We start from the raw sequence: 22,987 nt of genomic DNA, 5'->3' as shown, positions 1-22,987 counted from the left end.
GAGATCAGGGCTAGATCCAACACCGTTTTTTAGCTCACTGCACCATCCCAGTTTCAGAACCTGGCTGTATGCAAATTAGTCTGTTCCTGTCCCAGTGCATGATGGGAACAGGGCAAACCAAACTACAAAAGCCAATTCTTACACTGGGAAGGAAACAAGCTACCGGGGACCGGTTTCTGGCATTTCAGCCTCTTCGGCCCGGCTTGCTTGAATCCTGATGGTGCAATGAGCAAGGGACTCACATCTGAGTATTATGGCAATATGGGTGCCATCAATGCAGCCAATCACATGGGGGAAACGTGCAATTTGATAAAAATCCAGTTTTGTTTCTTGTAAGGCCTGTTGGGTGTTTGAAAAATAGATGTGATTTTGGAGCCTATTCAGCATTGAATCCAAAAAGGCATGAAAGAAGCGCGAAAGAGCTTTCTGGGACACCCCACCAACCTCTGCTATGATGCTTTGAAAAGACCCTGAAGCCAGTAGGAGCACAATACCTGCACATGGATAGGAATTGATTTTGTCCTGCCTGTTGGGTGCTCCAAAAAAGGTTTCAATTCATGTATGACGTCCAAGATGGTTGTTGGGTGAAGTCTGTACTTATCATAGATGTCCTCTTCAGTCTGTTGGAACAGCGTGATGCGCAGGCTGAAAATTCGCTCCTGTCTGTCTCCTCTGTGCAAGGGCCTGGATGCGCAGCTCCTGGTTATCCGGTATAGTGCAGCCATTTCTGAACTATCCATTGCATTGTAGGATCCTTTTTATACTTTCATCCTGGTTACCACCTGCATGCACTTGGTGGTAATTACGATTTCTTAAAATGCGAATTTCCCATATTCGCAATTTACGAATTTTTTATACATCTCTTTGCGATTTCATGTTTGCGATTTTCGCAAAAAACAACTCGCAAAATAAGAAATGGCAATAATATTCGCAGAAATGTGTTTTCGCAACATAAAGAATCACAATTTTTGCGATTCCTTATATTGCGATGTGAATTCTTACATACATACCATTTCCCTATTTTTTAGTCACAAACGCTGTTTTTTTGCGATTCGCAGCGTTTGCAACTAAAAAAACGATTGATACATCTGCCCCCATGTTTCTTGCATTTGATGCATATCTTATTCCACGCAGGACACCCTTTATAACTTCCTACATGGTGGAAATCACCACACCTATTTTTTTTTAAATTATATTTTTATTGCAGAGTTATAAACCACAGGATACAGTTAAACAGCCAGTGCACTTGTGGGCTCCCCCCGCCCAATGACAGTTCACAGTTGTACACAGCCATTCAGCCCGCATCCCGGAGGCCGGGCGGCATATCAATTCGCTCGAGAGGAACACAACACAGTGTACGTCCCATTGGGACCCTGGCGGAAGGTCGTTTTACGTATCTGCTTTTACCCCCCCCACCCGCAACAACATTCCCGTCAGCCATCTTCGTGGAAAGCAACGTAATTGCCCCCGTCGGGGCCTGCTCTAGGCTGCTCTAGGCTATTCGGGCCTTCGCGCCAGGCCGACCCATCCAATCAGTCTGCCGCCACTCAATACCCCCTGTCCCAGTAATTCCAAGGCCTCAACCAGCAACCCTCCAATGGCTTCCGGCCCACCCCAAGCCCCCTTCAACTAACCCCCCCAACGCCCCCCCCCCCCCCTGGCAACTGCTAAGGTGTGTGCTTCGCCCTATTGAACTGGATGGTTCCACTACAGTGCGTAGTTGCATGCTTCTGTGTTCGCCCCGCGGTGTCCAGCAGCTTAGTCCTCGCCGTCCTCATCCTCAACCAAAGCATCACGCAGGGCCTGTACCACTAACTCCCATGCACGCGCCGCATCCAGAGCCTTCTCATTCCCCAACTTCACTGCTTGCTTCATCCGGAGCACGCTCTCGCAGTCAGACCATCGCAGCAACTCATTCTTCCATCTACGCAGTGAGGGACCTCCCCTGGCCTTCCAGTGCCACGATATTTCCCTTTGAGCCAATATCAGACCCAGATCTATGAATTTACTTGTCACCTTGGTGTGCTTAGTATGCGGGAACCAGAGCAATAGACACGCCGCCATGTCGAATACTACCTCCCTATCAGTCACCTCATTCAGGAGTTCCCCTACCTCCGCCCAATAGGTTCCCAGTTGTGGACACCCCCAAAACAAGTGGTCCATGTCCGCCCCGAGGGACGAACACCGGGGGCAACAGGCATCCGGCACCCTAAAGTGCCGCTGTAGTTTCTCTGGAGTTAAGTAGGCCCTATGGAGCACATAGAAATGGACCTGCTGAAAGCGCGCGTTCCTGGTGCCCTTCCACGTGCGTCGCAGGATATGGCCCCATGCCGTATCCGGTATGGGCCGGCCAACGCTCCCCTCCCATTTAGCTTTGAGCCCATGGAGTGGTTCCAGCCCTTCGTTCAGCATCCTATTATGGAGGCACGTCACAGCTTTAAATGTGCCAGCCGCCATCACCACATATTGGCACGCCATGGTCGTCGTGGGTTCCAGGAGCCCCTCTTTCCAGTGCTTTTGTATGGCAGCCACTACAGCCGCGTGTAGGAGGAAGCCCCCCTCAGGCAGTCCGAACTGGTCCCGGAGCACGTCGAACGGCGCCAACGCCCCATCTATGTACAAGTCACCTACCACCTGCAACCCTGCTTCTTCCCAATCCAACAACGGGGACCAATCTCCTCCGTGCGGCAAAGCCGTCAACATCCCGATCGGGATCTCCGGGGCATAAGGCCGCGGTGCCCTCGCTCTCCGAAGGCTCCTCTGCCAGCACAGCCGGAGCGTCCGCTCCTCCATGGTGAGGGCCCGTAACTCGAGCCGTTGCTGCATGATGATGTATGACAGCACGTGGCGCTGTGTCCCCCGACCCCGGTCTTCCTCCGGCCCCCGGAACACCCTGGCTACGTTCTGCGTAAGGACCTGCAACTGCGCCGCTAAATAATACAGCTCAAGGTCGGGCACGGCCATGCCCCCCTCCAGCTTGGGGCGAAGTAGAGTGCTCAGGGCTATTCTGCGACGGCCATGCCCCCACAGAAAGCCAGTAATCATTGACCGCAGTTCCCTAAACACCCCCTGGGGAATCCAGACAGGTAGTGTTCGGAAATAATAAAGGAAGCGGGGGAGCGCCACCATTTTCAACAATGCTATCCTGCCCAAGACTGTCAGCGGGAGGGTCGACCAGAAAGACAAGCTACCCCGCAGTGACCGGACACAACGGCCAATGTTACCCTCCAAAAGGTCGGCAGCCGAGTGGTAAATGCGGACACCCAAGTAGGTGATGCAAGAGGGTTCCCATGCTACACCCAAGTCGCTACTAGGGGCTGGCGATCCCGCTCTCAGCGGAAACACGCAGGTCTTTGCCCAGTTGACCTTAAGGCCCGACAGCCGGCCGAACTCGGACAGCAGATCCATCGCTCCAACCAGTGCCCCCGAGGTGTCAGCCAGGTACAGGAGCAGGTCATCCGCATAGAGCGATATATGATGCCATTGCCCATCACTCACTATTCCCGCGTATCGGTCGCCTGACCTCGCATGGACCGCCAAGGGTTCCATCGCCAGGGCGAACAACAGAGGGGAGAGAGAGCATCCCTGTCGAGTTCCCCTGCCCACCGGATACGCGGCAGATACCAGGCCGCACAATCGAACTCTCGCCGTCGCCGAGTTATACAAGACCCTCGTCCACCTTCGAAACCCGTCGCCCATGCCAAACCGCTCCAGCACTCCATCCAAGAAAGGCCATTCCAAACTATCGAAGGACTTCTCGATATCCACGGACAGTACCGCCGGCGCTCCCTCCCCATCCAAGATGGCGTCCATTATTCCCACCAGGCGGCGGATATTCATCGCCGTGCTCCTCGTGGGTATAAACCCGGCCTGATCCCTGTGCACCAGGCCCGTCATGTGCGGGGCCAGTCTGGTGGCTAGGATGCGACTCAGGATCTTATAGTCCACCGTCAGCATGGACAGCGGGCGATAAGACCTCACGTCCGTGGCATCCCGGCCAGGCTTGAGGAGTGGTACTATCAAGGCCTCCCGCATGGAGCCAGGCAATGCCCCCTTCTCAAAGGCCTCCGTATACACCACCAGCAGCCTGGGCGCCAGAGCGTCCACATAGTGCTGATAGAACTCGATTGGCAGTCCGTCCACCCCGGGCGTCTTGTTACGGGCCATATGTTTGATAGCCACTCGAATTTCCGTAAGTGTGATCGGGCTACCCAGGTCCCTCGCGTCTTCCTCGTCCAGGACCGGAAGCGGCCTCTCCCCCAGGTACTCCACGATGTCCTGAACCCCCACTCCCAACTGACTCCGGTACAAGTCCTCATAGTAACCCCTGAAGCGGTCCAATACAGCTGCCTGGGAGTACACCATCTCTCCCTGCGCATTAGTAATGCTGAGGATCGGGCAACCCCTAAGTTCCGGGCTAGCTAGTCTGGCTAAGAGGGTACCCACCTTGTCCCTTTCTGCGTGTGCCCTGATAATGTACTGCCTATAGTCATAACATCTCAAGCGTTCCGTCTCCGCGGCTACCACTTCCTTCGCCTCCAATAACTGGGCCTGTAGATCTGGCCTAGTTGGCCTGCGGCGCTCCAAGTCCCTCAAAGTTTCCTCCGCTTTCATTAAGTCATTCAGCACAGTCGTTCGAGCGTTCGAGAACCTGCCCAAGCACACCCCTCTCACCACCACTTTCATTGCATCCCATTCAGTAGACCTACTCGTCGCCGTCCCTTCATTCACACCGAAATAACTATCAATGCCCTGCCGGACCGCATCGTCGAACACAGAGTCCTCTAGCGTCTCCGGCCGAAGCCGCCATGTTGGTATTACTGAGCGCTCCCTCTGCCACTGAATATGCACCAACAGGGGGTTATGATCGGATATAGTCCTAGCAAGGTACTCAGCATGGGTAATCAATGGGGCTAGGGAGCTCCCGCAAAGCACCGAGTCGATCCTGACATGTAAATCATGGAGAGCGGAATAAAAGGAGTAATCCCTGGTTCCCCTGTGCCTCTCCCTCCAGACATCCAGCAACCCCCATCGTTCTTGCCAGTCCTTCCTGTGCGCGGCCAGCCTGCGCACAGGAGAGTCTACTAGGGGGGGATGGGACCTATCCAGAGCCACATCCGTAATCGAGTTGAAGTCCCCCCCTAGCACTATCGGACCCGCCAGGAAAGAGGCCAAGGACCCCGAGAGGCTATCAAAGTATCGGCCTTGGTCAGTGTTCGGTGCATAAACACAACAGAAAACCACATCCCGTCCATATAATCTCCCCTCCACCGCTACAAACCTGCCCTCCGGATCTATTACCTGATGCAGCACTTGAAAGGGTATCCCCGCCCTCACCCAGATCAAGACCCCCCTGGCATACGCTGAGTAAGTGGTGCCAAAAACCTGGCCCCGCCATCTTTTCTGCAAGGCAGCGCACTCTTTTTTGGTGAGATGAGTCTCCTGGAGCATAGCTATCTGAACCCCCCTGCGTACCAGGTATGCATGTACTTTGTGGCGTTTCACCATAGTCCGCAGCCCCCGGACATTCCACGTTAGGCATTTCAAATTAGGTAATGTCCCCATCCCAATTCCGTACAGTCCGAATCAAACAACAACGGTCTATGACCCCCCCTATGCAGTTGCCCCCCCCCAAACAATCCCAAAACTGAAACATTCCCCAAACCCCACTCCCCAGGACAGAGCACACGAACCCAGTGGCCGCCCCCATCCAAACCTTGATCCAACGTCTCGCACACTTACCCTGTGGTCTCCACCACAGTCGACCTTAGGGGCCTAGGGGGGGTGAGTCGCCGCCGACCCCAGCTAGCGGAGCCCGTGTCCCGCCCTTCATCCCTTCCGAAACACACAGCTCCCCCACCCGGCAACCCGCCCTCCAGCAACAGGATATCACCCTACCATGAAGTCCCGGTCTAGTCCCAAGTCTAACTCAGCCGCAGAAAATATCATCCGAAGTCTGTGGGGTCACTTTCGGCCCCTTCTGGCTCTCCGCCTCCGAAAGTTCCTCTCCTGTTCTGCTGCCTTCTCCTCCCGAGTCCGTTTCGGCCCGTTCACTGTGCTGTTGCGACCCTGTAATGGCCGCCGTCGCCGCGAGTGCATCCCTCTTCTCCGCCGCCATTTGAGCCTCCCGTTTCTCCCGCTGGCGCCTGTTGCGGGACCTGATGCGTTGTGACTGCCGCACCCGGGGCTGCTTGGGTTGGTCTCGCCGACTTTGGTGCGTCCTGTCCGTCCCCGCCCTGTACGACTCAAGCCATTGCCAGACTTCGTCCGGAGTCTGGAAAAAGTGTGTGGTGCCATCCATGATAATCCGCAGCTTGGCCGGGTAGAGCAAGGAGTATTGGATGCCTTCCTCCCTGAGCTCCTTCTTCACAGCAAGGAACGATGCCCTGTCCTTCTGGACCGCCTGCGTATAATCCGGAAAGATCGTTACCTTGCTGTTCTCCACCTCATAAGGGCCCGACATCCTGGCCCGCTGGATGAGGAGGTCTCGGTCCTTGTAGTGGAGGAGCCGCACCACCATCGGTCGGGGGGGGGCGGCCAAGCCCCGGCGGGCGAGCGGGCACCCGGTGAGCTCGCTCCAGAGTGAAAAATGGAGTAAGCCCCTCCGGCGCCACCACAGTGCGGAACCAGTTCTCCATGTAGGCCACCGCATCCTCCCCCTCAATCCGTTCCGGCAGGCCTACGACCCGCACGTTGTTCCGCCTATTGCGGCCTTCGGCATCCTCCGCCCTCCGCTCTAGAGTGTCCAGTCGGGCCAAAATGTCCGTGATCCTGTGCTCCGCGGTCACCACCGATGGCTTCAGGTCCAGCAACAGTTGGTCATGATCCTTGACCCGATCCGCCAGCTCCGCGTGATCCGCGCGTAGCAGCCCCAGGCCCGTGGCCACTTGGGCAATGTCACTGTGCAACGCCTCCTTAGTGGAGGTGATCGCCTCAAGAATGGCATCCAAGCGCCGGTTCAGCCGCTGTTCCTGGTCAAGCTCCGGAGCGGGACTCTCACTCAGCCGGGTCGATGTCGCCGAGTCCCCCTCGCGGCTCCCGGGCATCGGCCCTCCGATCGCCGCCATGTCAGGGCGCTGCGTCACAAGTCCGGCCACCCGTACTGCGGGAACACCCGTGGGTCCGTGCCGGCCACCGGGCACCGGGCAGCGCTATGTCCCCGCCAAAGGTCTCAGGAGCAATGACCAGGCGGACGAGCTCCGTTCTGTCGCCCCCACTGGGCCTGTGGGGGGAGGATGAGTCTTAGGGCAGTGGCCGACGAGAACCCCTGATCTCCTGGGTAAATCGGGCAACGTCCCCCGGTCTCAGGGCACCGCGCCGCCAGTCCCAGTGTGTCGGGCAGCCGGATGCAGGGTCCCTCACTGCGTAGCGACAACCTGACTCAGGGCTGAAGTTCGGGACCGTCCGACCTCCTCGCCGCCATTTTCTTCACACCCCGGACTACGCCTCGGCCGCCTCTTCCTCGATCTTCTCGGGGCCAGCAGTCCCCCAACGACTCTCCGATTACGTCCAGCTGTCCCCATACACTTCAGAGGGCAGGAACGTCGTCTCCGGGTCGCCTAGGGTCCCGAAAAACAGGAGAATTAGCGGGATTCCGCGCGGAGCTGCGAGCTCACGCCGCCATCCCGATCGGCGTCCAAGCCACGCCCCGTGGAAATCACCACACCTATAACAAACCTCTTGGGATTTTTCCCCAAAAGACTTGTTGTCCTTTCCCATGTTATCTTTCTTGGGAGGAAAAGAAGGAGATTTTTTAAAAGTGGAATGATCCTTTACTATTGATACTTCCGGAACAATTTCCTTAGCTTTAACCACTTGACCCCTAATTTCACTAACAAACTTTTCAGACTGTTCAATCCCTTTAGCAATACAGAGTAAGGGAAGACTCAGTGCCCATCCATAGACGTTCTTGAATCTTCTTGCTCTTAGTTTTCATCATAATTTGATCTCTTAACACTTGTTCAAAATTGATAGTTTCGAAAGCACAAGATCCTGCTAATGTACGCATAGCAGCTACATAATCCTCTATGGATTCATCCTCTTTTTGAGCACGCAGGTAAAATTTAAATCTTTCCATAACTGTATTGATCTTCCTGCCAAATCTAATATTCATTTGTTGAATGGTAATCACAAAAAACTTGGTATCCCCAGAACCTTCAATGGGAGGTAAATTCGCTAATTCTTTCAAACCTGCTCCCCTAAACAGTTCCTTAAAAGGGCAAGTTTTCTCTTGGGCGAGCAACCATCCTTCTCTAAAACATCAACATAAGCCAAAAACATTGGATACCATAGATCCCACTCCATTTTAGGTTCACCAGCTGCTGGTAAAAAATGCGGGGGTGCAACAATATTAGACGTATTGGACATGTTGTGAATAGTTGGATAAATAAGATTAAAACAACCTCGATAAATAAACCTAAACAATTTTTGAACATATGTAAAACAAGAATAATTTAGATCGATGTGCACATCTTGAACCTGAAAAATAATGAAGTTAAAATAACAAATGTAGTCACCGAGGTCTAGATGTCTCTATATGAAGTCAAGTGAAGAAGCATGAAGTGAAACTCTTCTTTGAAATAGAGTAAAACACATTGTTGTTAATAAAAAGCTATGTCTTATTGCACACAAATGTTAAATAGAAAGCTAAAGATAGCCAACAAAATGATAACGACTCCATACAAGTTGGGCTTAAACTCGAGTGCTTCTTTTTTTTTTTTTTTTTCATACGTCGGTACAATGAGCAAAATAGTCCTTTAAAGATGGCAGCACGCAAATTATGCGCACAACGTGCGTGATGTGTGCGTCAATAACAGGCAGGGATGACGGTCAAACGACATATACACCACAATGCAGTGCGCGAGCTGAGACGAACACGGGGCCTCAGCACGTTCAAGACACAGCAACAGAAGAATGTCTCAGCGTGCCAGGGACTCCACAGTTTGCTTTTGAAAGTAAGCCTCCATCAACTGTTGTAATATTGCAACATTACAGCAATATATACATTCCGGGTTAAGTAAAACGTTGTAGAACCGGAATAGCTGTATGTCTGATTTTCACACGATAAGAACAAAGTATGTATCCCACGAAATGTCCCCAACTGCCGCAGGTGAAACAACGACACAGCCGCAGGTGCATTCAGCATACACATTAGGAAGAAAACAGCATTGTATCCAAACCAAATTCACACAATGCGGAAGTATTTATCCAATTACCCATTAACAGCCGCTGGTGCAATCAGAGCACAAGCGCAGTAAAACGTCCGCTGGTGCAATCAAAACACGAAATTGAAATAAAACACAGTACCTTTTGTTACAAGTGAACGCTGTCTGATCTGTTCAAAATCCAGATTGTCGCCAAATTGTGAAGTAATTTGGTACACAGGTTCATAGAAGAATATAGTTTATTCACAGTAGACAGCTTCTACATCCACGCTTGATCAAGAGCTGTCTCCCCTCTGCCAACTCCCACTTACAGAACGTACACCCAGCAAGAACAATAACCTTCTAAACCAGAATATTCTAACTAGGAATACTACAGATATGCTTTGTATGGTGTGGTGAGGGACAGGCCTCTCAACTGAGCCCTTTCTTCAGGGTCATAAGCATATTCTATAGAGTGTGGAGAGAGACTGAACTATCTGCTGAGACTTACCCCGATGGTGAAATGCATTGTAAAGTGTTGAAAGACATTATTCCCTCTTTTGAGACCTCTCCCCAAGCTGACTGGTGTGCTTCGTAGTGTGTAGGAAGAGATAGTCCTCGCCGCTGACACCTTGACTAGTTCATTGGTGTAGGTAGTACGTTGTAGGTGGAGAGTGCCCTGTCTGCTCAGATCTTATCCCAAGGTGATGGACGCAAATAGTAGGTGCTGATAAATGCCATCTCCGGTATGGCTGCTTCCTACAGTGACAGGTGTGCATAGTAGAGTGTATTCAGAAATTGCCTACTCCTTTCTACTTTTCACCATTATGCAAGAGTCCCGCGAGATTGCGTACATAAAACAAATGTACATTTCTTTTCAGCACAGTAGTTATACCTCATAGACCCCCTCTAAATAGCCAGTAGGACAACATGCCTTTTTCCTAGTCTAGTGTTTTAAGAGGTCGCCTAAGCCTCTCTCCTTTTCACGATCCCGAAAGAGTCCCGTGAGATCAAAAAATGTTTTTTAAGAAGAATTAAACACTTTTCCATAACATTACTTAGGCTTTACAGACCTTCGCTCAATAACTATGGTGACAGGAGGCCCTTCTCCTGCCCCCTTATATAGCAATTTTAGTTAATTCCCAATAAACCGTAATGGCAGCCATTTAATTTGTAAACCTCCAACAGCCAGCCACTCAAAGCACTCGCTGGAGTCTTACTCCCGCAGGAGCAAGAAGGCTGACAGGAAAAACGGGACTCAAGACCAATCACAAGGCTCCATTTTTTAATTTGCATTCTCGCTGGACTCTCGCGAACCCAACCGTTCTAATTAACAAATATTTTTTAACCTTCATTTCTCAAAAACTAAGGAGTGTATTTCCACCAAATCTCAAGAAGCACAACCTGCGACCAATATCTAGCTTCCTGACAAATTTGGTGTAATTTAGTCCAGCAGTTTTTACTGTAGGGCTTCATGATGGAGTCTATAGAAAATGAGTGGAGATTTTGCATTTTGGGACACCCTCCTTTTTCTCACCTCCCACTTGATGGGTCACACAGAACCTTCCGTGCACAAACTTGACAAGAAAGAGCACTTTTTGGGGAGGGTTTTTTGAAGATCCATCAAACGGTGCCAAAGTTATTAGCAACAGACGAAACGCATTTCCTATGGAAACGCTACCTAACAACCCAGGTGCGACAGCATATGCATATATATATATATATATATATATATATATATATATATATATATATATATATATATTCACTGAAAAAATCAAAGGTTTGATCTAACTACAACATATGCCCCCGCAATGCACTGCTTATGACCTCTCATATAACTTCACTCATGAGTGTTTTTAAGAGTTTATGGTTGATAAACAAATAAACTAACCCAATGCAAACGTTAAATTAGTATACTAGGTGCACTATTACTGAGGGATTCTACTTCTAACATATATTATGTAAGCAGAGTTGTGACTGTTTGTATCCTTGTGTTTATGGCTGTGTGAGTGGGTGGGTGGGTGAGATGCTGTGTAAGTGGCTGTATTGGTGAGTGAGTAAGTGTGTCAGTGGCTGTTTGGGTGAGTGGGTGGCAGTGTGAGTGGCTCTGGGTGTGTAGTGACAGTATGGGTGAGTGAGTGGGTGTCTGAATGGCTGTGTGAGTGAGTGACTGCAAGTGGCTGTATGGGTGAGTGAGTGGGTGTATGACTGACTAGGTAACTAAGTGAGTGTGTGAGTAACTAAGGATGAGTGTGTGGCTGTGTGAGTGATTGTATGGGTAAGCGAATGGTTGTTAAAGTGGCTATACGAGTGAGTGAGTGGATGTATGAGTAAGTGAGTGGAGGTGCGAGTACTGGTATGGGTCTAGGAATGGGTATGTGAGTGGTTATGTGGGTGGGCATACAAGGTTGTATGGGGGCGTGAGTAGTTCTGTGGATGATGTCATCAGTTATGTCATCAGTAAGGTCACTGACTATTTCCTGAGTGATGTAATATGTGAGGTCATAAGCAGTACATTGTGAGGGTGTAAGTTATAGTTAGCTCAGCTAATTATAACTGCTGAATTTCACTAGTTTTGTACGAATTGAATCTGAAGCTAACTATAACGTCCCTGGAACCTTTGTTTTTTTCAGTGAATATCTAAGGTTTTTTTAAATTCTACTATAATGACCCTGTAACCTTTGGTTTTGAAGTGAATTTCTAAGGTTTTTCAAATTCTATTTCCTAACTACACGTCCTTGTAATCTTAGTTTTTAGTTTAACAAGTCGCTTTTCCAGAGTGGTGGAAAAAGGGGGCAGGCGTCCGACCAGCTGTGTCGGACTTACTGGAAGTAATAGGAGGGCTTCTGGGCCCCCAAGAAATTTCAGCATCCAAGAGGACTTCATCCCCCAACCAGCAGTGCACCAGGAGGCGCACCTGCAGAGTGGTGGAGAAAGCGGGCTTGGCCTCCAAAGAACTTTAAGTAATCACACTCTGTGGGACCCTCAGCATCCCATGGGACTTCTTCCCCCAACTAGTAGTGTGTCAGGAGGAGAGTTTGCAGAGTGGTGGTGAAAGGGAGGCGGAGCCTCTGGTAACAAATGAGGCTGGATTTTATTTTTCAGGTTTTATAAAATGTATTTGTAGGGAAAGGGGCCTTTCTGCAATGGGGAGGTAGGACTGCGCAGCCCCCCTCCCTGGTCCGATGTAGGACCAGGGGAACCTATCCTCCGAGGCCTGGCCTTTTTCTTTAATTAGTTTTTTTTTTAAGGGAGGGGGCACGTGTCCCTAGATGCACAAATTTGATTTATGGCTAATACCTCTAGAACTACTCAACAGATTTACACCTGATAACAAAAAGGCAATTCCTTGGACATCATCTACCTATCTACCAAATTTGGTGTAATTCCGTTCAGCAGTTCGGGCTGTAGCCGTGTCTGAAGGTCCAATGAGGAGGACGAGTTTTAGGACTGGACTCCCCCGCCCCCCCCCCCTTTTCCCGGCTCTTGCTTGACTAATCACCCCAAAACTTTAAAGACCGCAAGTGAAGCAAGGGAAATTCTTTAGGATGCGTCAAACTGCGCCAAAGTTATTGGCAAATGAAAAAAAGCCCTTCCTATGAAAACGAGCTCCTAACTTTACCTACCTACTAGCAACCGCCAGTAGTGTATGCGGATGTATATATATATATATATATATGTGTGTATATATATATATATATGTATATGTTCTGGGGGAAAAAGCAAAGGCTCAAGTGGTATTATAGTTAGGTGAAAATGTCAGTCCCGAAGTAACGTTTTGAACAAAAAAAAACAAATCCACCAATTATAGCTAGCAGACCGAACTATAACTTGCAATGCTTATGACCTCACATATTACATCACTCATGACATGTTCTATGACATTATTTATAACCTCTTAAATGACCCTATTGATATCAGTGAATTTTTAAGGCTTTTTTTTACGTAAAATAGGATATAACTACAATTCCTAACTAGAACGTTACTTTAACCCTTGGTTTTATCAGTGAATTTCTATTTTTTTTTCTAAGCTAAAATATAACAATTCCTAACTATGTTATTTTAACCGTTGTTTTTTTCAGTGAATTTCTATTTTTTTTTTTACGTAAAGTAATATTTCTTTGCTTTAGGTAAGGCCACTCCTTGCCATGTATAGCCTTTGGCCATGCTTGGCAGGGGTTTGGCTGCAAGGCCTCGCTAGTGGCCAGGCCCTGAGGCCAACCCCACCTCCCCCCAGAGGCAGCTTACCCCACACTGCGCTTTGCCTTTGGTCGTGCGAAGGGTGGGGTGGGCCACAGGGTCTGGCCCTGGGGACTCCCATACCCCAGAGCCCTTTTTTTATTAAAGGGGATGGGGGTGCACTCCTAGAGACCCCTTCCCTGTGCATATACATTAAAAGGTAGAGGGCGAGAACCCCCCCCCCCCTCCCGCCCTCCCCCCGAGCCTGGTTAGGGCCTGGGGACCACATGCCTTAGGGCCATTTCTTTATTTTAAAAAAGGGGATTAGGGCCATGTGACCCCCTCTAAAATCTGTTCTTGCCCCAGGCCCCCTTTCCCGGAGCCACTTATTAAAATAAAAGGGGGGCATGCCCCTCCTCCATGAACTTTGTTAGGCTCCATCCTCCTAGGCCATTTCTTTCTTTTATTTAAATAAGTGGCTCAAGGGAATTGGGTCCCATCCCTCTTTTCAGTGCGGGCAGGGAAACCGATCAAAAGTCCGCTCCCAGCGAGTGGAAGCATTTTCGCAGCTCCCGCTCGCTGAGAGCGGAATTGTTGTTTGCTCCCGTTTGGGGGAAATTAAAAAATGCTCTCAGCAAGCAAGAGCAAACTGGTGTCCCTGCCCACACTGGTGCAGATGTGGAAACCGCTATGTCCCACCAGTGTGCTCGCCGAATCATGACTACAGAGCTAGCCTGGGAGATGGCGTCCTTGGGGCCATTGATGGCTCATGGTGGGGGCCATGTGATCACCCTCCCCATATAATAATAATTTTTGACCAGGGGTGGCCTTCTAATGGCATCTAGAGTCTCGGGTAGAGGTCGTCCAAGGGCCAAGCTGCTGCCACCATGGTCAGCGCTGCGGTAAGTGGGACCACCAGCGCCACTGCAGATGGTTCTGCTGCCCATAGTAAGACATGTTTATTATTATTTTTTACTTTTAACTATTCCCAAAGGTGGTATGGATTTCTGCATTTACTTTTTTTCCGACTCCCCTACCTAATGTTTATTGTCCCTGCATTGCCCTGTGTTTTTAATATTTCCTGTTCCCGCACCTGACTTTCTCCTGTCTGTAGCTTTCTTCTGGTCCCATTTTTAGTATGTTTTGCCTCCTTCCCCCCTATTACATTCTGTTCTATTCTATGCACATTTATTAAGCACATGCCTGCCCTTGGGCATCCCAGTGTTGGCAACGCAACATAGAACACACCACTGCGCTCAAGGAGGTTTATCTGTCAAACAGCCAGGTTTTTAGAAGTTTCTAAAACCTCAATTCATTGTCAACGAGCCGTACTGTGTATTGGAGGGTGTTCCATAGCTTGGCAACATTGTAGCCAAAGGAACGCCCTCCACTTCTCGTTCTTCGAATAAGTGAACTGTAGCCAATCAGACGTTGGTTGACCCAAGGGCTCTACTTGGAGTGCATGGTGATATCCACGGTTGAAGAATGGAGGGGTCTATAGTTAGAAGTGCCCTATGAGCTATGCATAGTGCTTTGAATGTATCCTTTAACATTAGGCAAGACTCGGGCTGCGGTCTTCGGCACCACTTGGAGGTGTTTCATTACAGCTTTTGGCCCTCCCAGGTATAGCGTGTTCCTGTAGTCCAAGCTGAAAATAATTAATACCTGGTCCACAAGCCTTCTAGAAAGGAGTGGGAGCAGGTGTAATGTTTTGCACAGCAATCTAAGAACGGCATGGCAGAGTTTGGTTGCCTGGATTTCCATGGCTAATGAGTTGTCCAACCATACCCGGGGGGCAGGTGGTGTGCCAAGGCAACCCGACCAGCCTACGTTAAGGTGGGGGTTTATGTTGTTACCTAGCACCATTAGCTCAAATTACCCCCCTTTTAATTGTAGGTAAGACTTGCCATCCAACTTTCCACTCTCCCCATACATGGTCCCAGTGATGGCGACTGGGGTAATGGCCAGGGATGAGAGAACACCAGTTGGGTGTCATCCGCATATGATACAATGGATATGCCGTACGGCAGTATAATATCTGCCAGTTGGCGCATGTATATATTAAAAAGAGAAGGGCTCAGTGACGAGCCCTGCAGTACTTCCCACTTAAAAGGGAAAATATCTTATGAGTAGTATCTATCAAAAACTTGAAAGATTCTCTCCTTCAAGAAAGATATGAGCCATTTTAATGCAGGTCATGTATGCCCTTTTGATTCTTTTGATGAGGATGTCATGTATCTCTGTGTCAAATGCTGCGCTAAAGTTAAGGAGTATGATGGCTGCCATACCTCATCGATTGTAGTTTGGTTTGCCCTGTTCCCATCATGCACTGGGACAGGAACAGACTAATTTGCATACAGCCAGGTTCTGAAACTGGGATGGTGCAGTGAGCTAAAAAACGGTGTTGGATCTAGCCCTGATCTGTTGACTGGGTGAGAGTTTTCTGCTTAATTCAGAGACTCTGTCCCTCACCACCCCTTGTTGTAAATATTTTTGTCCACCCTAAGCGTGGAAGGGTATACTCAGACATGAGTCCCTTGCTCATTGCACCATCAGGATTCAAGCAAACCGGGCCGAAGACGGCTGTAATGCCAGAAACCGGTCCCCGGGAGCTTGTTTCCTTCCCAGTGTAAGAATTGGCTTTTGTAGTTTGGTTTGCCCTGTTCCCATCATGCACTGGGACAGGAACAGACTAATTTGCATACAGCCAGGTTCTGAAACTAGGATGGTGCAGTGAGCTAAAAAACGGTGTTGGATCTAGCCCTGATCTCTTGACTGGGTGAGAGTTTTCTGCTTAATTCAGAGACTCTGTCCCTCACCACCCCTTGTTGTAAATATTTTTGTCCACCCTAAGCGTGGAAGGGTATACTCAGACATGAGTCCCTTGCTCATTGCACCATCAGGATTCAAGCAAACCGGGCCGAAGACGGCTGTAATGCCAGAAACCGGTCCCCGGGAGCTTGTTTCCTTCCCAGTGTAAGAATTGGCTTTTGTAGTTTGGTTTGCCCTGTTCCCATCATGCACTGGGACAGGAACAGACTAATTTGCATACAGCCAGGTTCTGAAACTGGGATGGTGCAGTGAGCTAAAAAACGGTGTTGGATCTAGCCCTGATCTCTTGACTGGTTGAGTTTTCTGCTTAATTCAGAGACTCTGTCCCTCACCACCCCTTGTTGTAAATATTTTTGTCCACCCTAAGCGTGGAAGGGTATACTCAGACATGAGTCCCTTGCTCATTGCACCATCAGGATTCAAGCAAACCGGGCCGAAGACGGCTGTAATGCCAGAAACCGGTCCCCGGGAGCTTGTTTCCTTCCCAGTGTAAGAATTGGCTTTTGTAGTTTGATTTGCCCTGTTCCCATCATGCACTGGGACAGGAACAGACTAATTTGCATACAGCCAGGTTCTGAAACTGGGATGGTGCAGTGAGCTAAAAAACGGTGTTGGATCTAGCCCTGATCTCTTGACTGGGTGAGAGTTTTCAGCTTAATTCAGAGACTCTGTCCCTCACCACCCCTTGTTGTAAATATACCTCATCGATCAAGCAGCATTTTTTACTCCTCCACTACCGCCAAATGTGCTGTTTCTGTGCTGTGTTTAGGGTGAAACCTCGTCTGGGTGGGTTGCAGGACATTGTTTGTTCCTATGAAGTCAGAGAGGTGTTGATTTCCATGTTCCCCTGTATTTTACTCAGACCAGGGAGTAATAAGATGAGCCTATAGTTCCCTAGACAGAGGGAGTCCAGTTTCTTTTTTTTTTTTAAAGAGGGATTTGACCACAGCACATTTCCATGTGGAGGTACTATTCTGTGCGAAAGGGAAAGATTAGCCATTTCTAGCATAAAAGGCAGATAAACTCAACTACTTATGAGAGAATATGCGGCTGTGCCGGGTTGAGCGGGGACCCTGCATTGTCTTTGCTATATAGGATTGCAACACTATCCGGTCAGACCAGGAAAGTCTACGTGGTCGCATTTCTCTGTTTCCTGATTATTATTGATTAAAACGGGGCTTGGGTCTCTTTCTGACTCATGGAATGCTAATTAAATGTCCCGTCATTTCTTTTAAAAAGAATCTTGCAGCATCATTGCATGCACGTTTCTGTTGGCTTGGGAATGGATCTATAGGACATGGGCTCCATAACTGATTTCATGATCTGGAACATTTCTCGTGGGGACTTGAAAGGGCAGTGGATTTTTGTTTCGTAATAATCTCCTTGAGCTTTTTTCATTTCGCAGTTGTACCTCCTCAGGAATTTTAGGTAATCTAGTTTACTTGGGTCTCCATAATCTCTCCTCCACTTCCTTTCTGCTTTTTGCACAGTTTTCTTTAGCGTCAGGAGGTGGGGGCTATACCAGGGGGCAGAGTAAGGGTTTTTATAGGGATGACTTTGTCCAGTGAGTTTTTGATCCTCTGGATAACTTTGTTATTCGCATTTAGAGGGTCCAAGTCCTGACTTGATTCCTTGAGGGAACTTTTCCACTTTTCGATGTTGAAATTTTACCAGCTGCAGTTTCTCCATGAGATTGGGCTAGGAAGTACTCTACCACTCTGAGTGTTCAGGATCTTGGGATTCACAAAGTGGTCTGACCACACTACAGGAACTGGGTCTAGGATGTAAAAGGAGGGGGGGGGGCATGCGGGGGGCATTCGTAAAAATATGGTCGAGCGAGTGACATTTCTCATGTGTGAGAACAGTTACTTTTTGCGACATTTGTATAGCGGAGCAATCATTCAGGACCCCGAGGCTTGCGATCCTGCTGGATCTTACAGGTGTATATTAAAATTGACCAGTATGGTGATTTGGTGTTTTTTTTATTGTTCAGCTGGCAATTGCATCCAGAAGGGCCTGAACAAAGTGACCGCATGGGCCAGGAGGCTGATAAAGGAGCACTCCTGAAAAGGTGAATGTTGGGGTAAGAGAGATGCCAAATGCCATACGTTCGCAGTCTGGTAGTAGTACGGGTCAGTGAAAGCATTTAAATGCTTCCTTTAGAACAATGGCATTCCTCCTACCCCTGCCTATCAGGTTTGTCTCTTCGACATATGTAGTAGTCTGTAGGTAGGGCTTGAGTGAGGTTGGGTCCTGCTTCCGCATTATTCCAGCTTTCTATCAGGAATAGTGCATCTCGTTTTTCCTCCTCCAGGAAGGTAAAAAGTTTGAGCTTGTGACCAGGTATAGATCTACAATTGATCATATACACATGTCAGTTGGTCATGGTGCCACTAGCGATCTTGGGCAGGGGGGGGGGGGTATAAAGGGGAGAAATAGCATATGCTCTGTAGTACCTTTAATGGACCAGATTTTTGGTAACGTAAAGAGTATCGCAAGCCCACGTATTTACCAAACATATCGCTGGAGAAGGTTTCTTGATCCAGCAGTCAAAAGTACAGGTACAGCGATAAAATGGTCAAGGTTGACCCTCAATGTTGTTTATTGATCAGTTTCCATGACCGTGCAGTATGACAGGATGAGATAGCATTACTAACCAATACCATATTTCTTTTCATTCCCTTCCACCCCTTCATTGCTTTTCATTCTGTTGGTAGCTTATCCTTCCATTAGGACACCTAAAAAGATTTTGGTTGATTACCTGGTTTTTAAAATGTTGTCACCCTAACTTTCCAAATAGATAATTTTGATATAAGATACTGATAGCTTACCTAACTTTAGTGAGGTATTGCTATTGTACCTTGTTCAAAATAAGGAGTTTGGTGGTTAGTCTGGTATCTAAAATGTGTGCTTTGTGTTTTGGTTTAGGTGCGCAGTCCACCAGTGCCACTGCCAGCCAGCCAGAGAGGGCAGAGGAGGTCCAGGAAGGGGAAGAAGTCCTACTGGCAGGGACAAGCGGTAAGTCGGTTTGATTATTGTTGACAATATTGTATTTGTTAAGTGAGGCAGATATCCCGCTCATCACGTCCTTGCCGATGGCATTTCTCCACATTAAAACTGCAGCACAGTTTATTTCAGCGCTGCAGTGCAGCCGGTGAAAAATGCATTTGCTTCAGTTAATAGCGTGTCACGAAGTTTGCTATGCATAAAAACTGAGGACAAGGTGTGTTTTCATTTGCCCACTCAGTCAACTACTAGTACTTCACTTCATCATTCTTTCTGTCCCAGCCTTCCGAAAATGTAAATTCCATCTCGACATGTACCACATTTTTCTGCCCAAGTGACTGCTATTTCATGGCTACCATTACAGATTTACGCTTCCAGTTTTTTTCTCCCGTCATCCATATGTGCAAAAGTATAGTACATGATCAATGACACCCAACCATTCCGTAGCTAAACATCTACATAGCCTAATCCCTCTAACTTACCTTCCTGTAGACTAACTTCCCACTGCCAAGTGAAGATATTTGTTGAAGATAATTTGTGGTGGGATTCAGGTTGTAATGGGGGACTAGGAGCCTGATTCAGAGTTTGGTGGATGAGATAGTCTGACAATCGTGATGAATAAAATATATCCTGTTGCTGTACCACAGTATATCATTTTGATTCTATGCACTATTGTATTATGGCGGGCGGTATATCCATTATCCGCCACATGTGTGACGGAGTATCCCATCTACCTGACTCTATCAGCCCCCAAGTTTGGAGTCTGAACTCCGGATAGAATGGAAGAGCGAGCAGGGCCATTGGAATAATAAGTTAATAACCTGACATTACAGCTACTCCGATAACATGCTGCAGAGTAGCAGACCCACCAGCATGGCTCCATTAACGTGTAGCACATATAGTTAAGTAATTGTGCAGCATATATACATACGCCTTATTTATTAATGGTAGCGAATTCATTCATTCAGCCATCAGTGACTGCTCAGTTTCTCCCTATGAAATCCTTTAAACAAAAATCACTTTTTGATTATGTTGGTGGTCTGACTTCATTCCTTGCAACCAGCACTATTGCATTATGTGATGCATGTGTAGGAAAAACTTGGCCCTGTGATTAATCACATCAAACATTCTATTGGCCCTAGGGGACCCACAATGTTCTACTACTGTGCCTCAATAGAAAGTATAAGCAAGTGTTTGTGCTGAGCATCACAATTCATGCTTATTTTTTTCCTTTCTTTCTTTCTTGATCATATAGCTACTCCTGCTGCTGAAGCCGGCCAACCATCCCAGTGGGGAATAGTTACCCGGCTGCAGAGCCAAAAGTTGACAGCTGCCTTAGAGGAGGACATGGAACAGGCCTCTACTTCTTCAGGCCACGAGCCAGGCCCGCCTCCAAACTGGCACCGCAAACGCCGACGCCACCGCCTCCTGCTGCTGAGGTCCACCTCCACCTGGACACAGAACTCCAGGAGGCACCACTCATCGTCATCAAAAGACCATGTCATGTACCGCGTCCTCCGTGAGATGGCAGTCATGAAGCGTCACATGCAGACCATGGCCTGGGAGATGGCTAATGTCCAAAAGAAACTGGATGATCTCATAGACCACAATAATTGAACTTTTTTGGGGGGTGGGTCGACCTGTTGCTGGTGGGGAGGATGGGGAGGGGAGTTTAGGAAAGGGGAATATTTGGGGTTTTGCTTTGGAAGGGCGGTGGGCCAGTTGTGGGTATATGGGGTGGGTTTCTCATGTAAAAAAAATAAAGGGGCCTTTATCTTTAGTATCTGTCTTGGCATTGCTAGTTAGTGTAGCATTCAGGGCCGGACTGGGAACCCAAAGCAGCCCTGGCAATTTTGTAGGCCCCTCCAGGGGTGCAAGTGTGAAGCACTGCTTCTTTTGTTACTGGGGGTCGATATTGCAGCAACACCACAAAACCGACCCCAAGTAACAAAAAAACAGGCCCCATTTCTGCAAAACTGGCCCCCACCGTTCCAGCTCCCGGGAAAATGCCCGATGCCTGCTACGGCTAGTCCGGTGTTGTTGTTTACAAGATTAAGACTAGAAGCTGTACTCTGAAATTGTCATTCGTTTTATTGTACATCCACCTTTCCCCCTAGACTTTCCCTACCTGAAGCCCTTGCCCTTTATTTATTCTTCAGTAGGTTACACTTCCTGCTTCAGTCTAGTATACCCAGCTACTAGGGGGGAACAAAAAACTGACTATAGTATATACGTTTGATTTTATTGCTTGATGAGATTTTGCAGCACCCAGCCACTTATCAGTGATACATGTATACTAGTTTGTTACTGCCCTTGTCCTACCCTTTATAACTATTGACCGCTAATGGAGTCTGCCAATTGCCAAAGAAATACACAAAAATTCCAATATTTGCTTTCTGAGAACAAGCCTGCTTCCTCTCTCAATCTTACCAAACCTTATTGCAGGATTTCCTAGAGGGCCTTCTTAATGCTAGTGGTGGTGCTAACATGGAAGACCTCCCAATACAAAGTTCCACATTTTCAGAGTGATATTTGTGAGGTAAACTCCAACTGTAGTAGTATTCAGGAGGGTTATCCATCACAGACACCTAGGCTGAAAGAAAATACCGTTAGCGAATAATCAGAAACCATTGTGACAAAAACGTCAAACAAGCAACAACTAGCCATCTGGGGAGCTCGTAATAAACTCATCTAAAAAAATTAAAACTAAACTTATGAATACCTAGAGTCAGGCCTCAACATAAGGTCACTCCATGTTGCATAGATTTTTTAAGCAACACAAGACCTCGTTCACAATGGTAAAGTTACACTATTGGTGATGCTTTACTCTTGCAGTGTAAGTTTACGACTACTAACTTTTCCATTCCTAAAAGTATTGAGTTTGCAGCTTGTTTTTCTTTGAAGAAACTCTTCGAGGCTCGAGATATAGTGACTCCTACTATAGTCTGTGTTGCACATGATTATCGGTTCCTTTGTTTGATTATTTTTTCTGCTATCTGGTTCGGCTGTCAATCTCAGAACTCCATGACCGAAGCTAGATTTCTGCCTCACGGCTATTTCATGGCCCTGTTTTTCATCACCCTTCTCTGTAAATTCCATCTCGGCATGTGACACATTTTTCTGCCCAAGTGACTAATATTTCATGGCTTCCATTACGGATTCACACTTCCAAATTTTGCTTTCTGTCAACCAGTGTGCTAAACAAAAGCATAGTACATGATCAGTGACACCCAAGCATTCCATAGCTAAATCTCAACCTAGCCTAATCCTTATAACTTACCTTCCCGTAGACTAAATTTCCACTACCAAGTGAAGATATTTGTTGAAAATAATTCGAGGTGGGGGCTAGGTTGTAATGTGGGACTAAGGGCCTGATTTAGAGTTTGACAGATGGGATTCTCTATGACAAATGTGATTCATAAAATATGTCCTGTTGCTGTACCACAATGTATAATTTCTATTCTGTGCACTGTCCACTGTATTATGACAGACGGTATATCCGTTTTCTGCCACAAGTGTCACAGAGTATCCCATTTGCCAGACTATCAGCCTCTAAGTTTGGAGTCTGGACTGAGGGTAGAATTGAAGAGCGAGCCGGGCCATTGGAATAATAATAAGTTAATAACATGCTGTAACAGCTGCCCCGAAAACATGCTGCATAGTAGCAGACCCGGCAGCATGGCTCCATTAATGTTGCACATATACTCTGTGACACTCAACACTGACTATACCTATCAGTGTTCTTTCCACTTTTTCGATCTGGCTGCTCGGGCCCTATTCGACTTTGTTTTCATTTCCAGACACCACCTTCCTCTTCTCAACGA

General features: G+C 48.0%; 1 protein-coding gene across 46 annotated transcripts in view; it reads left to right on the top strand.

Moving 5' to 3' along the window:
• The window catches only part of LOC147700405 (uncharacterized), a 700,768-nt gene extending 679,225 nt beyond the window's left edge, over positions 1 to 21,543 (top strand). For all 46 annotated transcript variants that reach the window (XM_086935784.1, XM_086935772.1, XM_086935787.1 and 43 more), the window contains 2 exons: positions 19,086 to 19,175; positions 20,419 to 21,543. In XM_086935784.1, the coding sequence (XP_086791910.1) occupies positions 19,086 to 19,175; positions 20,419 to 20,780 (452 nt within the window). In that variant the 3' untranslated portion in view covers positions 20,781 to 21,543. The remainder of the gene's footprint in view (positions 1 to 19,085; positions 19,176 to 20,418) is intronic.
• The last annotated feature ends 1,444 nt before the right edge of the window (positions 21,544 to 22,987 follow it).

The sequence above is a fragment of the Lissotriton vulgaris genome, chromosome 8 (assembly GCF_964263255.1).
Source record: "Lissotriton vulgaris chromosome 8, aLisVul1.2, whole genome shotgun sequence".
Classification (NCBI taxonomy): domain Eukaryota; kingdom Metazoa; phylum Chordata; class Amphibia; order Caudata; family Salamandridae; genus Lissotriton; species Lissotriton vulgaris.
The sequence above is the reverse complement of the archived record's forward strand: the minus strand, read 5'-3'. Positions and strand labels throughout refer to the sequence as shown.